This window comes from Leucoraja erinacea, chromosome 14 (assembly GCF_028641065.1).
Source record: "Leucoraja erinacea ecotype New England chromosome 14, Leri_hhj_1, whole genome shotgun sequence".
Lineage (NCBI taxonomy): Eukaryota > Metazoa > Chordata > Chondrichthyes > Rajiformes > Rajidae > Leucoraja > Leucoraja erinaceus.
Window position 1 is genome coordinate 28,041,127 of NC_073390.1, and position 17,257 is coordinate 28,058,383.

At 41.8% G+C, this 17,257-nt stretch overlaps 1 protein-coding gene across 1 annotated transcript in view; it reads left to right on the forward strand.

The window, feature by feature from the left end:
• thap4 (THAP domain containing 4) overlaps positions 1-17,257 on the forward strand; it is a 38,963-nt gene that overhangs the window by 19,214 nt on the left and 2,492 nt on the right. The window contains exons 3-4 of the mRNA XM_055645940.1: positions 1,632-1,741; positions 5,102-5,205. Of these exons, the coding sequence (XP_055501915.1) occupies positions 1,632-1,741; positions 5,102-5,205 (214 nt within the window). The remainder of the gene's footprint in view (positions 1-1,631; positions 1,742-5,101; positions 5,206-17,257) is intronic.

Below are 17,257 nucleotides of genomic sequence, written 5' to 3' on the forward strand. Positions count from 1 at the left end.
CTGCAGCAAAGATTTGGCTAGCACACAAAAACTTGTTGCAATAAAATTCTAGAATCCAACACTCCTGGAATCTGTTACAGTTACATTGTTCAGTTACATTGCTAAATTAGCAGATTATCCAAACTATAGGATGTTACTACTGTTCGTACCCAAACACACTTTTACTTCACTTTATTTGTTGGTTACAAGTGTTATAATAAATTCTCCAATGAACACAGCAAGTTTCACGGGAGTAAGAAATGTTCATACACTCCAGATCCAACTTTCAGCCTCCAACCTGGCACCTGGTGTTCCAGACCCTGACCTCCAGCTCCAGCCACTAATCACGTTTGCAACATGGCCTTATCAAGCTCATATTCCAGACTAATGAGAGAGCCTAATGCCTGATTATCAGGATTTTTTATCAACATTTGGGTACTGAATTATTGAAGTTTTATGTATACACATAGGTGGCATGAGAGATGCAAGTGAACCCAAACTATGGACAATCATTAAGTTACTGAAATCTTTTTTCTGCAACCACAGATTGGGGATGTCTTATTCACAATTTGTATTAATGAGTTGGATGAATAAACACTGAAAGATATCCAGTTAGCTGATGAGGTACAACTAGGTGGGAAAGTGAATTGCAAAGTGTATGTGAGGTTTCTTCAAATGGGTATGTAAGAATTAAATGTGTGAGCAAAGTAATGATAAGTGGCATGCGATGTGAGAAAATATGAACATTTAAACAGTGCCAAATGAGTAAACATTGATGTACAAATAGATCACAGTATGCTGGTTTATGATTCACAAAAAGTAAACATACAGATACAGCACAAATTAAATATTGGACTTTATTACCAATAGTTTTGAGTACAAAAGTTATGACAATTTGCTGAGATTACATGGTGCTTTGATGTAGACTACATTTGATGCACTGTGTGTAGTTTTGGTCTCTGTGCTTAGACGGAAAGAAATGCTTGACTTGGGTTCTGTGTAATATAGATTCATTAGATATGATACTCTGAGGAAGATCCTGTCCCATGAAGAGAGAGTAAAATTGGTGTTCAGAAGAACGTGAACATACTCACGTATGTAGGAGTAGGGGGATCAAGAACTAGAGGACGTAGATTTAAGTGAGAGTGGAAAGATTTAATAGGTACCTCAGAAGCAACCTTTTTCACACGCAGTGCTGGATATATGTAACAAGATGCCAGAGGAGGTTCTTGAGGCAGCTACTATAGCAACATTTAAAAGACACTTGGGCAGATACATGGACATTTAAGGGTTAGAAGGATATGGGCCAAACACAGACAAATGAGATTAGCCTAGATGGGGCATCTTAGTCAGCATGGTCAAGTTGGGCTGAAGGATGATGTATGATTTTGATTCCATCAATGATAAGCAAGCAACCAATTTCTTTTGAAATGGAAATAAAGTGTGAGCTCATTGCTGATATGTCAACTGTGACTACCTGTTAAAGGTATGAATGTTGTCTCATTGTTAATATGAATTATTTTTAAACATGAACACCACTGCTTGGGAAGCGTCCAAGAAGTTTCGTTTAGCTTGGGAACCTGTACTTAATGGTGACATTTTTTTGATCTTTTGTAATATATTCAAATTCAATTTCTTCACTTATTTCACAGATGTAATGGTTCTAATCCTGAAACTAGGAAGCCAATGCATAGGGAGTGTGGCTTTTTGAGAATCAAGCCTGGCACCAATAAAGTGGCATTCATCTGTGCCCAAAACACAGGTAGAGTAACACCTGCACTGCATGCTCTAAATACGTTCTGCACTTGGGAATGAAGCATCACATCCAATCCAAACTTTAGCTGTTGTGGGGGATGGGCATTAATATTTTATCTTTATTGTGTAATTACTACTTCATACTTTTGAGTGAGCCAGTAGTTTGGTATGTATGGAAATCTATTGATGTGTGCAAACCAAATTGCAAAAAAAACATTATGTTTCAGTGCCAATTCCCCCCTCAGAATTTTACTCCAGAATAAGTTGCTAGATGCCTTTGGTAGGGGGTACCGGAGTTATTATCACATTGAAATAGATCTGGAACAGTCAAAGTAAGTAATAGGCAGATTCCAACCAGTTATGAACCATTGTAGAGTTACAATTTGAACAGATACATCAATAGCAAAGGTTTGGAGGCAAATGAGACTAGCTTGAGTACACAACCTGGTTGGCATGGTCTACTTGGGCCAAAAGGCCTGTTTCTATGCTGTATAACTTGCCGGCTCTGTGATTCTGTTCTCGAAGACACTTTAGCAGTGTCAGCTTGTTTGAATCTCAACTGTTCCAAAAAGACAGCCAGGGGATGTCTCTGATTGGGGAAAGTTTGAGTGACCATGGGGATAAATTGTAAACAGTTTATCTGGTCAATGAACAAATGGGAGCCAATCATAGTTGAGAGGTCTAATGTTTTTAGGTTAAACTACAGATTCATTTTATTACTCATGATTTTCAAAAACAAAATGAAGGCAGATAAAAATTAAGAACTAGATCAATCTTTAATGTGTTAATCTATGCAGAGTCCTGATGCAGGGTCTCAACCTGAAACATTGACTGTGCATTTCTGACCGCTGATGTTGACTGACCTGCTGAGTTCTTCAAGCAGTTTTTTTTTGTGTCCAGATTACAGATTCTGAAGTCTCTCCTGTCTTTGATCTATTTCTATTACTATATTACAATTTCTAATGCAGTTCCCAGATATTTTAAGCAAGCGTACTTTTATTTAAAAAAATACAGGGATATTTTTCTTTAAACTTTAAAAAAAAAGAGATTTTTTAATGAGTAAGATTTCAACAGCGAATCACAGATTCAGTGTTCTTTACTCAGCTGTTTAGCCGTTACATTAGAATCTCATGAACAGCATGTGACCACATTTCTGAAATGTTTTGCCGACACCAGTTGCAGCTATTAAGTATAATCATATTAAAACTTGGTTTATATAGTTGAATTTTCTGGCAACAAATTAAAAAATAGAATTTTCTAAATTTTCTTAAAGCCACTGTTAATCCAGCTCTTGATCCATGACACTAAATCACAGAAACTAGAGAAACAGATTTCAACAAGCACAAAGGTACAGACACGCCAGCTGTCATCCTTTGGCACAGAGTTCTGTTTGTTTTGGATTTATACATTGAATTCTCTGGAACTAAATTAAATTGCAAATTGATTTCTGTAAATGACTTTGTACTCTTTGATATTTTTGCTGATCAAAACTCCAGGCAGTTCCTTGGTGATTGACTGTTCTGCTCCACATATAACTTCAGTTATATAGTTTCCAATATTTATGGAGAGTATACCGAGCAGCACAGTGTAGGCTCCTTTCTATATTTTTGTTAAATATTGTTAGGCTGATGTGGTTAACAGGAAACGTTTTTGAAAGAAGATATATATCCATGCAGAGAAACATTTTATATGGACAGAGCATTAATAATCTGTGTTTTATTTTTATCTTGAAAGGTCAAAGTGTAACAAATTGAAAGCCAGAATAACCGCTGGGCATTTGTCTTAAAGTAGTTGTTTTTAAACAAAATATAATCGGCCACCATAAAACAAATTCTTCTCTTAAATAAATGGTTTATATTATGCATGGATGTACCCTACTACCTCGTGGCAAAGCAAGAGAATGTTCTCATCATCTGCTATCACAAATTTCTTTCAACTTTGTAGATTTCATATAATATTAAGTTCCTACTAACGCCTAGAAACCAAATGGTATTTGATCTCTTATTAGCTTTCATAACCTTTCATCTTTTAATCTGATCCTTACAAATGTTTTGGATTGTGGCCAGTGCATTTTGTCCTTTTGTGAATTCCAGCCCAGAAACGATGCAAATTAAATTTCTGCCATTGATGTATTTTCATTTAGATGAGTTGGAACAATCTCCGTTCTGCTCCTTGCGAGTTAGTTATCTGTTCACTGTTGCATTTCAGTTGTTTGAAATTGGCTTCCATTGGACAATGGAGGTGACCGATATCACACATTTAGTTGGAGCAGTACTATAGAGGCAGGTGTTCAGGAGTATTAATAAGCATGTGCTAAAGGGCTCTAACTCCAGATATGTGGTATAATTAATCATCCTAAGAGAGCTTCCCGCTGCAACTTACCATGAATTAAGGGTGAGTCACACATCTTGGATACAGGCCCTTCTGCACTAACCATCATACATTCATTTACATTAATCCTACACTAATCTGATTTGTTTATTTCCCTCTCTGAATTCCTAACATCTCCCCCCAGATTCTCACATTCACCCACATTCTGAGAAGAAATTTACAGTGGCTAATTTTGGCACTTGGGAGGATACCAGAACAGCTGAAGAAAATCAATCATGAGGAGAACAGGCAACTCCTCATGGATGGCATTGAGGTCAGGAATAAATCTGGGGACTCTGGTGCAGCAGTTCCACTAGCTGTGCTGCTTTTTCTGCCCTAGAGAAGGTCTAGGCTGGGAAAGGATGTAGGAAAGGAGGAGCTGGTGTACATGTCAGTCTATGAATGAATGTGTATGCAGCAGGGCCTGGTCCTGCAGCAGAGAGCCAGCAGCTCTTGCATGCAGCAGTGTCACAAACCAAAACGGATAAGTGATATTTGGGTGGGGACTACTGACTGTAGTAGTGATAGGGGAAAAAAAACTGGAAGCGATAAAAAGCAAGACAAATTAGGTCTGGCAACAGATGACCTCAGGCAAGGGGGGTTAGGCAGAGAAACGGTGGATTGACTGTTGGTATCTGAAATCCAAGTTGTGTCCAAACTGGTGTGGAACTGGAGTTGGAAGCCACGAGGCACAAGATGGCAGTGCAGCCAAGCGCTAGAGAAACACACGTGGTGTGAACAGTCAATTCTCTGTTTATTCCTTGACCTTGCTTAAAAACAATGTATGTAACTGGTGTTCATTTTTTTTGGTTGCTGTTTCTCTGAAATATTTTGGGACAGTTTTTCTGCATTAAAGGTGCCACGTAAATGAAAATGTTCATGCATTAGGATTACATTTCCCAACTTTTTCCATATAAATGTTCTCTTAATATCATTTTCATTAGGTTTTTCTGGGCAGGTTCTTAAAAAAAATAACATTTATTTTTTCTGATGCAAGGTGTTGTGGAGATCGAAGAAGGAGAAGTGAATGGTCAGGAGCTGACACTGTCCTCGCATTCTGTGGCACGAATCTCCTTTGCAAAGGAACCACATGTCCAACAGGTAAGAATGGACTCCAGAATTCTGGAGATTATGCTTCTATTGCAACAAGAGATCTTATAAAGCTGGTAGACAAAAATGCTGGAGAAACTCAGCGGGTGGGGCAGCATCTATGGAGCGAAGGAATAGGTGACGTTTCGGGCCAAGACCCATCTTCAGACTGATGTGGAGGTGGGGGGGGGGCAGGAAGAAGAAAGGAAGAGGCGGAGACAGTGGGCTGTGGGAGAGCTGGGAAGGGGAGGGGAAGGACTACCTGAAATTGGAGAAATCAATGTTCATACCGCTGGGGTGTAAACTGCTCAAGCGAAATATGAGGTGCTGCTCCTCCAATTTATGGTGGGCCTCACTCTGGCCATGGAGGAGGCCCAGGACAGAAAGATCGGATTTGGAATGGGAGGGGGGAGTTGAAGTGCTGGGCCACCGGGAGATCAGGTTGGTTAGTGCGAACTGAGCGGAGGTGTTGGGCGAAGCGATCGCCAAGCCTACGCTTGGTCTCACTGATGTAGAGCAGCCGACATCTAGAGCAGCGGATGCAATAGATGAGGTTGGAGGAGGTGCAGGTGAACCTCTGCCTCACCTGGAAAGACTGCTTGGGCCCTTGGATGGAGTCAAGGGGGGAGGTAGTGTAGCATTTCCTGTAGTTGCAAGGGAAAGTACCAGAAGAGGGGGGGGGTTTGGGTGGGAAGGGACGAATTGACCAGGAAGTTACGGAGGGAGCGGTCTCTGCGGAAATCAGACAGGGGAGGAGATGGGAAGATGTAGCCAGTGGTGCGTTCCCGTTGGAGGTGGCAAAAATGGCAGAGGATTATCTGTTGTATGTGACGGTTTGTGGGGTTGAAGGTGAGGAAAAGGGGGACTCTGTCCTTGTTGCGAGTGGGGAGATGGGGAGTGAGGGCGGAGCTACAGGATATAGAGGAGACCCTGGTGAGAGCCTCATCTATAGTCGAAGAGGGGAACCCCCGTTCCCTAAAGAATGAGGACATCTCCGATGCTTTGGTTTGGAACACCTCATCCTGGGTGCAGATGCGGCGTAAACGGAGGAATTGGGAGTAGGGGATAGAGTCCTTACAAGAAGCAAGGTGGGAAGAAGTGTAGTCCAAATACCCATGGGAGTCAGTGGGTTTGTAGTGGATAAAATAAAGCTGGTGTACTTTTTTTTTTTTTAAGTTGTATGGTGACTGTACGGTTAACAGGATGTCCTCTCTTTGCATTTCCTATTAGAAACACTCCCCGCCCCCATTGAAAATGCATTTGAAAGGTTATTAGTTCAGTGAGTACCCAGAGCCATAAGATGAAACCTCAAAACCTCAGCAAACCGTCTGCCTCTATAGATGGGCAATAGGAAATGAATGTCCAAAGGTTCAGCATAAGAAATTACTGAAGATGTTCAGATTAGTTCCTTGTTGTGTACACCAGTGTGTACTGAAATTTCTAATTCACACAAAGTTCACAGATAAATTCAATACATCAAGGAATCGAAAACAGTGGAATGGTGCAAGATTGTAGTGTAAAAAAAACAAAACTAAAAAGTACAATGGCAGAATAACTGAATGAGTTAGATTTAAGAGTAGGTAGCAGGAGCTCTGGAAAGGTCTATGTAATATTGGCAGATTGCAACTAACCAAATATGCTATGATTAAAATGCTATCACCAGGTCCCATCCACTTGCAAACAACATAATCTTTTGTGGGAGTTGTGTATCTTAATCCTTCAGTGGGTTTATTGCAAAGAGAAAATAATGCTGTCAAACCCACATAGCAAATAAGAGTTCATGCCCAGAAATATTGGGAAAGCGAGAGCTGAAACAGGCAAAAGTAAGTGTACTTCAAGTCAAGTCAAGTCAAGTCAAGTTTATTCGTCACATACACATACGAGATGTGCAGTGAAATGAAAAATGGCAATGCTCGCGGACTTTGTGCAAAAAACAAACAAACAAACAAACAAACAAACTACAAACAGAATGGAACAGAATCACATATTCTTTTACATATTGTGGGCGGAAGGAAAAAGGGGAAAATGGACAATGGTAAAATGCGATGGAAGACGATGACAGTCATGTCTGCTCAGGGATAAAGGGCAAGGAGGGCTGGTGTATCCATGAGTACATGCAGTGGATGTTGTTCTTAACTGAGGCTGTTTCGGTTCTACAACAATGGTGGTAATGTGATTGGAGAAGTTAAGAAGTGGAATCATAACACAAAGAGCAAGGAATTGAGCGACAATTTATTTAGAACTGTACAGCGCACAAATAGTCTACAATATCCGTGCTAAACATCATGCTAAGTTAAACTAATGCACGTGATGAACATTTCACCATTCCCTGCACATCCAAGTGTTTATCTAAAAGCTACTTGAATGCCGCTATTATAGCTGCTTCCAGCATCATCTGTGGCCATGCATTCTAGCACCGACCACACTCTTATGTAAAATAAAACTTGCCCTGCCTCTCATATCTTAAACCTATGCCCTCTAATTCTCGATGTTTTCACCCTGGGGGAAAGCGATTCTGACTATCTATCCTGTCTTTGGCTACAACACATCACTCCTTGACATGCTTAATGCACTTTATGCTCCTGAACAGGAGGTCGGTGGAATAACGTCATTCGCTCTGACAGCCTGGGGTGCACTTGTACCCACAGTCACTGTCTCGGATGTCAGGTTGGCCTTCCTGGGAGTAAACCTGTGGAAAGCAACTGGCCTGGATGGAGCTACACGACTAGCTGGCAGGGGTATTCATTTTGAGGTTAGAGACAAGAGGCATTAGGTGCAGGAGTAGGTCATTCGGCTCTTCGAGCCAACACCGCCATTCACTGTGATCATGGCTGATCATCCACATTCAGTACCCCGTTCCTGCCTTCTCACCATATCTGTCTGAAGAAGGGTTTCGGCCCGAAACGTTGCCTATTTCCTTCGCTCCATAGATGGATGTTGTCTACCTTCGATTTTCCAGCATCTGCAGTTTCTTCTTGAACACTTCTCACCATATCCCCTGACTCTGCTATCTTTAAGAGCTCTATCTAACACTCTCTTGAAAGCATCCAGTAAATAGGCTTTCACTGCCTTCTGAGGCAGAGAATTCCAGATTCACAACTCTCTGGGTGAAAAGGTTTTTCCTCATCTCTGTTCTAAATGGTCTATCCCTTATTCTTGAACTGTGGCCCTTGGTTCTGGACTCCCCCAACATTGGGAACATGTTTTCTGCCTCTAGCGTGTCCAATCCCACCTGCTTTAAGAAAACCACTTCCATCGGAATGTCAAAGAAAAACACGGTAACATGCCTTGATGACTATCTTGCACTGATTCTCACATTCACTATAATGAAGAATTTTGAGAGCCTGGTTGTGGCCATATTTAATTCAGGTTCCCAGACAACCTTGATCATGTCAATTGGCCTAACATTGCAACAGATCCATTGCAGATGCCATGTCCCTGGCCCCACACTCATCACTGGAACATCTGTATAACAAGGATACCAACATTGTTTTATTGATGATCACTCTGCCTTCAATACTGTAAACCCAACCAAACTAGTCTCCAAACTCCTGGAACTAAGACGGCTCTCCCTTCAGCAACTGGATCCTTAACTTCCTGACCCACAGACCACAATCAGTGAGGATAGGCGACAAACATCTTTCGTAGTAGTTCTCAACACAGGTGCCCCGCAAGGATGTATTCCCAGCCTTCACTATACTCCCGAAAGACTCACAAATGTGCAGACACATTCCGCTCTAACCATATTTACAAGTTTGCAGACGTCACCACTGGTGTGGACTAGATCTCAAACAATGATGAGACAGGATACAGGAAGGAGATAAAGATCTTAGTAACACGATGTTAAGACTGCAACCTCTTCCTCAATGTCAGCAAGATGGAGGCATTGACTTTAGGAAACAAGGTCATGTACTTCCCCAATCAGCATCAATGGTGCCAAACTGAAGGTGGTTCCCCGTTTCCTCCTTCCCGACAGGTATGAGATGCAAAAGCTTGAAACCACATACCACAGTTTCAGGAACAGCATCTTCCTTATTGTTATCAACAATCAAATGGACCTCCCACAAAATAGGGTGTAATCCCTAACCACATCATCGCAGAGGAGATTTACTAGAATGTTGCCTGGGTTTCAGCACCTAAGTTACAGAGAAAGGTTGAACAAAATAGGTATTTATTCTTTGGAGTGCAGAAGGTTAAGGGGAGACTTGATAGAGGTCTTTAAAATTATGAGAGGGATAGACAGAGTTGACGTGGATAAGCTTTTTCCATTGAAAGTAGGGAAGATTCAAACAAGAGGACATGATTTGAGAATTAAGGGACAAAAGTTTAGAAGTAACATGAGGGGGAACTTCTTTACTCAGAGAGTGGTAGCGGTGTGGAATGAGATTCCAGTGGAAGTGGTGGAGGCAGGTTCGATTTTATCATTTAAAAATAAATTGGATAGGTATATGGACGGGAAAGGAATGGAGGGTTATGGTCTGAGTGCAGGTAGATGGGACTAGGTGAGAATCAGTGTACGGCACGGACTAGAAGGGCCGAGATAGCCTGTTTCCTTGCTGTAATTGTTATAGGATTATATGGTTATATGATGTTGGTAAATTTCAGACTGGAGTTGGGGAGTGGCATTTGAGGAGAGGTACCTCCTACTATTGTTACAACTTGCTAGGAAGGCAGATTAGGTCATCTATTTGACAGGAATGTATTTGAAAGAGCAGGAGTTGGGCCTTTGGACAAATTCAACTCAAAGACGTGAGAAAGAAAGGAAGGAGCACAGACATTTTTGTAAAATCTGGCTCATGGAGTTGGGGAAGAAAGGCAAGAGAGAGAGATTTTTTTGCATTTGGTGCTGTTTTGATATAAGAAAAGTAGGGCCCTTGTTGTTTGATATAATCCAGGCACTTTTGATGAAGAATGGTAAAACGGGTCAAATGCTGTTGTTAGTCTATGTTAAGAAGTGGAAAATAACAAACTTTATTTGGCACAATTCAGATCAGCCTGGATAGATGGGACTAATGGGCCTGTCCCACTTAGGCGACTGAGACAGCGACTGTCAGAGTGGAAAACATACATACACACACACACACCCTCCTTCACCACTCATTTATCTGATTCCCACTTTACCTTGTGTTGATGTTGACTCGATTGGAAGGAGGTTTAATGCTCCAAATGACTCAAATTGCAATGTGCATAACTGTGAAGAATAATTAAAGGTTTCACAGGTCTTTTATTGTCACGTGTACCAATTAAGGTACAGGGATATGCAAATAATCTCAGAATGGAGGTTCTTTCCCCCAAATGCGCTTTCTACCAGGTCAAGTATTGGATGTTGGAGCTTTCCATTACTCTGCCCTTGCCAATTTTCAGGCTAATTTGTTTTCCCCCAAGCAGGACTCTCCAAGATTTCAGAATCTTCCATATTCCACAATCCAGAAATTTATCCTAGCTTTTGAGACTTATTGAAGCTGCAGCACAGGTTTACACTTTGCCATGCAGCCGTGCAATACAATTAAAGCCTGAGATGTTTAAGGGCAAGTATAACTAAAGGCTGAAGGCCTTGCTACAACAACAATACAAAATATGCAACATGTGAAGCTCCCATATACTGCACTTGTTTAACTGCTTTGTGTTCATCTGCCTGCCCATCTCCTCAAAGTCTCTGCACCCATGCAACCTCTCATATCGGGCCTGGGGTGTGAAGAAACATAGCCACTACCACATCCAGTTGCTGATTAAAATCAGTTTTGTCAGAGCTCATTCCTCCTTCAGTGTGATTCAGCAGATTGTGAAAGAATATTGCAGTTCATAAGTTTGACTTTGAGGCTCTGGGCCCAGAAGTTAAATAATTTAAAAAACATATTAGGCGGCATTTGTTCCAAAGACGCCCAATATAAGCTCAAGTTACAGTATATTCTGACAAGGCACATGGTCTTCAGGACTCGAACACTAATTTTAGATAACCCCTGAGGCTTTCTAGTGTGTACCCAAACTGGCCACTTCTCATGTAATATTGTAACTTTAACTTTCTCGCTCCACAAATGCTGCCTGACTTGCTAGATCTTTGCAGCCTTTCTTTCTTTTTAATTTCTAGCTACAGCAGTGTTTTATAACTCAGATCTAACATTGTTTTTGTTAAAATGAGTCCTGTGTATTTCATTCCATTCAGGCAGATTAACTCCCATTACCAAACCTTCAAGACCCTCTATCAGCTGGCACCACCATCTTTCCCATTACTGTGTCTCTTGGTCTTCACCTTCTCACAGAGAGGTTCCATAGTTCTCTCCGCCCCTTCTTCTCTTCAACTTAAAACTTGTTTGTTTTCTGGATTTTCCTAGTTCTAATGAAAATATTTCCCTCTGAAACATTAACTGTTTTCAACTCGACCTGAGGATTTCCACAATTTTGGATTTTTTTGCTGTCTACCACAATGCTTTTAGATGAGTAAAAATGCTTTTAATATATATAATGCTTCAGCCTATTTTTCAGTGATTTAATATTTCAACTTTTTTAACACAGCAATATTAATAGATTCTTTAAGAAATTAAAAATATATGTATTTGTCTATTTGTCAACTCTCGTGGTCTGCCGGAGCTCCAGGAATGGAGCTTCAGCAGAGTGGTTGCAAAGACCTCATCTTTGTGGACTTGATGCCTAACTCAATGTGGAGATTTGGTCTTTTTGTCTCTCCATGGATGGAAGCAATGTGCAGTGAGTCTTGGTGATTGGTGAATTAAGCAGCCTTTTGGCCCAGAGTCTTTCATTTCTGGTTGCATATTCCATCCTCCTCCACTGCTTCTCAGACCACCATATATGAGCATTCATCCTGACCCTATTTCCTTGTCCTTAGCCTGTACCATTTATTCCAATGTGGTGCAATATTCCTAATTTTGTCCTACTTCCGCTCTACATCTACCCTCAGGGCTGTTGTAAGAATTGTACTTCCAGCACCACTTTTTGTTGCACTGTAGCCTGAAAGAATGAAGACCAAAGCCATTCCACTTTTGTCAAAGATTCTGCTTCAATGTCAAATTTTATCCTCATCAATGAAGTTGCTATTAAATAACTTCAGAATTTAGATTGACCTTTGGTGCGCCCCTAACCCACTGCTATGCTTGCAACGTTTAACAATGGCCCCCCACCCCCAAACCAACCACCTTCGCAAATATGCGAAGGCCTACCAAAAAGCATCCACCCATAACGCCTTCAAACGCAATTCAATAATTTTTTCACAACCTCTGAATCCAATCCAACTGAAACTCAACCACTCACGTTGTGTATTTTTCCTATCCTGATCACACCTTCGCTTGAACTGACTGATTTTTATCACCTCAACCTTATTTGGAGGCAGTCCAGAGTTTTTACTTATCCGTAAACAATTAGCAGCATTTAGCAGGCTAAATAAATGCAAACAGTTTTGCAAAACTCAGCCACATTGTGCTCTGGCCCAAAGATCTTATAGCAGCTCTAAGATCTTTGCTCTGGCCTGCCACAAGAGGGCTGTTTAACAAACACTTTTCCTATGTTTGCTAAAGCAGCGCAGTAAATGTGGCAAGTCTGGCACATCTGGGATATTTATACCACATAGGGAGATGTCCTGGAGTGAAGATACTATTTCTGTTAATGCTTGAACACGCTTTTAATTGATTTTTTTAATTGAAGATGCATTTTCCATGAATCTGAGGAGAGCATGATAAATGGACCACACGCAGTAGGTTTCAGAGGAGCGTAGGAAACAGGAACCCAGTGTGACAAGGAGAGTGGACACCAGCACCCCCTGCGCCAGATGCCAAACATTTGGGATTTTTGAACGATATAAAAGTGTTATTGGAATTTTCCTGCAGTAAGAAGTGCTTGCAATAACATTCTTGTACACAAATGGATCTATGGTGTAAAACAAAAACATCTTGGTTGTGAGGAGAAATAATGCTAATTTAAAGTTTCACTGTTGTGTGTGTGGCTGTTTCTCTGCAGAGCATCCTATCTGTTGTTAATCAGTGGTCTCTTGGTGTCTCAGTGCAAGCAAGGCAGGTGCTGATGACAATGACAGATAAGAGGCCTAAAACTGCATTGTTGAACATTGTCGTAATTAAATATTCCTACAGAATAGCTGAGTTTCCTCTGGTATTTCAGCCCTTGAAACAGAGATGAACTGGGAAGGGGTTTGAATTCTGATTTCAATGCAATGGTAATTGCATTGGACATATCAAACCCCAGCTAACAAATGTGCAAACGCTGCCACCATTGTGGGCCGGATATCAAATAATGATGAGACGGAGTACAAGAAGGTGATTGAGAACCTCGTGACCTGGTGTCGAGACAACAACGTATCAATGTCAGCATGAAAAACTGACTAATGGTATGCCTCAGGGTTCGGTGCTCGGTAATCATTGATCTACATCAATGATTTGGATGAGAACATACAGGGCTAGGTTTGCTGATGATACAAAGGTGGATGGTTTTGCAGATAGTGAAGATGGTTGTGAAAGATTGCTGCAGGATCTGGATCGATTGGCCAGGTGGGCGGAGGAATGGTTGATGGAATTTAATCCAGAGGAGTGTGAGGTGTTGCATTTTGGGATGTCTAACAAGGGCAGGACCTACACAGTGAATGGTAAGCCTCCGGGGAGTATTGTAGAGCAGAAGGATCTAGGAGTACAGGTGCATGGTTCCTTGAAGGTCGTGTCGCAGGTAGATAAGGTGGTCAGAAATGCTTTTGGCACATTGGCCTTCATCAGTCACAGTATTGAGTATAGAAGTTGGGAGGTCATGTTGCAGTTGTATAAGACGTTGGTGAGACCGCATTTAGAATATTGTGTTCAGGGCCGGCCTTAGGAGTTGCGGGGCCCAATTGGGAACAATTTTGGTGAGCCCCTCCACCCCTCTACTCTCTCTCCACCCTCCATCTGGGGTAGATCTACCCGAGCCGAGAGTAGATTACTCTGGCGTGGGGCCCCCTTACTCGTGGGATTGGGAGCAATCGGTCCAATCGGCTTAAGGCCGGCCCTGATTGTGTTCAGTTCTGGGCAACACGTTATAGGAAAGATATTGTCAAGCTTGAAAGGGTTCAGAGAAGATTTACGAGGATGTTGCCAGAACTAGAGGGTGTGAGCTATAGGGAGAGGTTGAGTAGGCTTGGTCTCTATCCTTGGAACACAGAAGGATGAGGGGAGATCTTATAGAGGTATATAAAATCATGAGAGGAATAGATCGGGTAGATGCACAAGAGTCTCTTGCCCAGAGAAGGGGAATTGACCAGAGGACATAGGTTCAAGATGAAGGGGAAAAGATTTAATCGGAATCCGTGGGGTAACTTTTTTACACAAAGAGTGGTGGGTGTTTGGAACAAGCTGCAAGATGAGGTAGTTGAGGCTGGGACAATCCCAAAGTTCATGAAACAGTTGGACAGGTATATGGATAGGACAAGTTTGGAGGGACTAATGTAGCTGGGGGCGATGTGGGCAAGTTGGGCTGAAGGCCCAACTTGCCCTACACTATGACTTTAAAAAGGAAACAGTGATCGACTTCAGGAAGTGAAGCGGTAAACATACCCCGGTTTGCATTGATAGTGCCGAAGTATAGGTGGTTAAAAGCTTCAAATTCCTAGGAGTAAATATCATCAACAATTTATCCCAGACTACCATATTGAAGCAATGGCCAAGAAAGCACACCAATTTCTCTTATTTCCTTAGAAGGCTTAAGAAGTTCTAGATTCAGGAACAGTATCTTCCCAGCTGTTATTAAGCAACTGAACCATTCTACCAACAATTAGAGAGTAGTCCTGAGCTACTATCTGCCCCATTGGAGACTATCGGACTGTCTTTAATCGGACTTCACTGGACTTTATCTTGCACTAAACATTTTTCGTCATGTATCTGTACACTGTGGATGGCTCAATTGTAATCATGTATTGTCTTTTCGCTGACTGGTTAGCACACAGCAAAAAAATGTTCATTGTACCTCTGTACAGGTGACAATAAACTAATCTCAACTCAAGTTCTCGTCAACTGATCTTCAGAAAAGGTTTAAGGGATTGGTCTTATTTGCACTGTTGGTTTCGAGCTGATACTTGTGATAGGTGACTTGGTACAGGCGGTTTGGGGGCCTGTCCCACTGCAGAGACTTGAGCATCTAATTGGATGTTGCGGTCAGGGCCTGACTGATATCTTGGATGGTTGAAAATGGTCCCATGTCATTCATCAGGTGTCCAGCACATTGGGATATTCAACTCAAGAACAATATGGACAATATGAACTGAAATCTTTCACTCTTCCAATTTTGTGTTCAAAGGCTAAAAGCTGCACATGTGTCTGGGATTCTATGCTCAGACCTCAATGTTCATGTTGACAGTGGGTTAGGCCACGTGCCGAAAGACATCTAGTTAATGTGCAAGAGGTTGTATGTTACAATGCACAGGCAGGAAATGCAACATCCTACAAAGAATAACTTGGCTACATCTTTGAATAGTTTAGCTTTTAGAAATGATCACTCACCGATGCGTACTGTCGGGGGACTTTTTAACTAGTCATAATGACAAAAAAAAAATTAAATTCCAACCAAAGGCAATGGGGAGGTTGGGGGAGGTGAAGGTGACAAGCTTTTGTTAATACTGGGCTCAGGATCCTATATTTGTCACTATGGTTCTGAACCTTGGAATTTGTCATTAATTCCTGGCAAAAGAGTTGCCTAATTGCACTTGGGCTTATACTAGTTTCATTCATAAGCAGTTGCGTAGAATATATTTCATGGTAATATGTGTGTGTCATAGTACCATGTGCAACACCTATGTAGCTGACTCCACCGTGACCTATAACATCTACCGTGCACAGATCTAAGCTCTATGATCCGCTTTACCTATGCAGATGGGTAAAGCAGATGAACCTGCATCCGCTTGCAATGAAATACACTTCAGCCCATCAGTTTCACCATATTACTTAACCTCTCCCTACCTGTGTTTTCCTTGAGAGTTACTGGTCCTTACTTTGACCTTTCCATCAGTCTGACCTGATCTGTATTTGCTGACCTACTCTGGTTCTTTCCCGTCCCTCGCCCCACTCAAAGCCATCGTGAGTAGCACTAGCGAACCTCTCCCTCAAAGAATATTAGTCCCTGCTCCAGTTCAACCTGTCCCACTTCTAGAAGAGATCCCATTGATCCAAAAATCTGAATTCCTGTCCCCTGCACCAACTCGTCAGTCACCCATTCATCCGTCCTATCTTCCCATCCCTACCCTTACCCGTACTTGGCACCAGTAGTAATCGGGAGATTGCTACCCTGGGATGTCCTATGTTGAACCTTTTTGCCTTTTCATTATGACTAGTTCAAAAAAGTCCCCCGACAGTACGCATCGGTGAGTGATCATTTCCAAAAGCTAAACTATTCAAAGATGTAGCCAAGTTATTATTTGTAGGATGTTGCATTACGCCATCATGCACAATGATTTCTGGCAGCTCCTCCCCCCCCCCCCCCCCCCCCCCCCCCCCCCGTAGTATGTTCTGCAGTCGACCTTGGATGCCCTGGACCTGGCCAGAGGGAAGCAGCACACAATCCTAAAGTCCTGCTTGTGGCCACAGAATCACCTGTCTGTCCCCACAGAATCTCATATCATAATCACTCTGTCTGTCTTCCCCTTCCTTGGTGAACTGGCCCTTGATAAATGTATTTATAACCTTAAAGCCTTGACTACTTGTAACTCGGTGGAAATGCCCGCATGCTGTTTCCCCACACGCATGTGAATAAACTGCTTGCATCTCTAGTCTAGATCCACTAAGTCTTGACTTTGTTATGTAACACTCTGCTTAGTTGAACACCTCGTTCATTAAAGCAGAATGCTGAGTGAAGGTTCCCCATTGAAGCTTGCAATGGAACTGAGTTGACCTCTGCAGTTTAGTTCCACAATGTATTAAACATTCATGATTTTGAAATGTAGCTGTTATTGTCATGGCAAAGGCAACTGAAAGATGGAGGTAAAGTTCAGAATTGTTATGATGGTGGGTTCATCTTTTAGTTATGGTCAAAACACAAAGTACTGGAGTAACTCGGCATGTCAGGCAGCATTTGTGATTTTCAT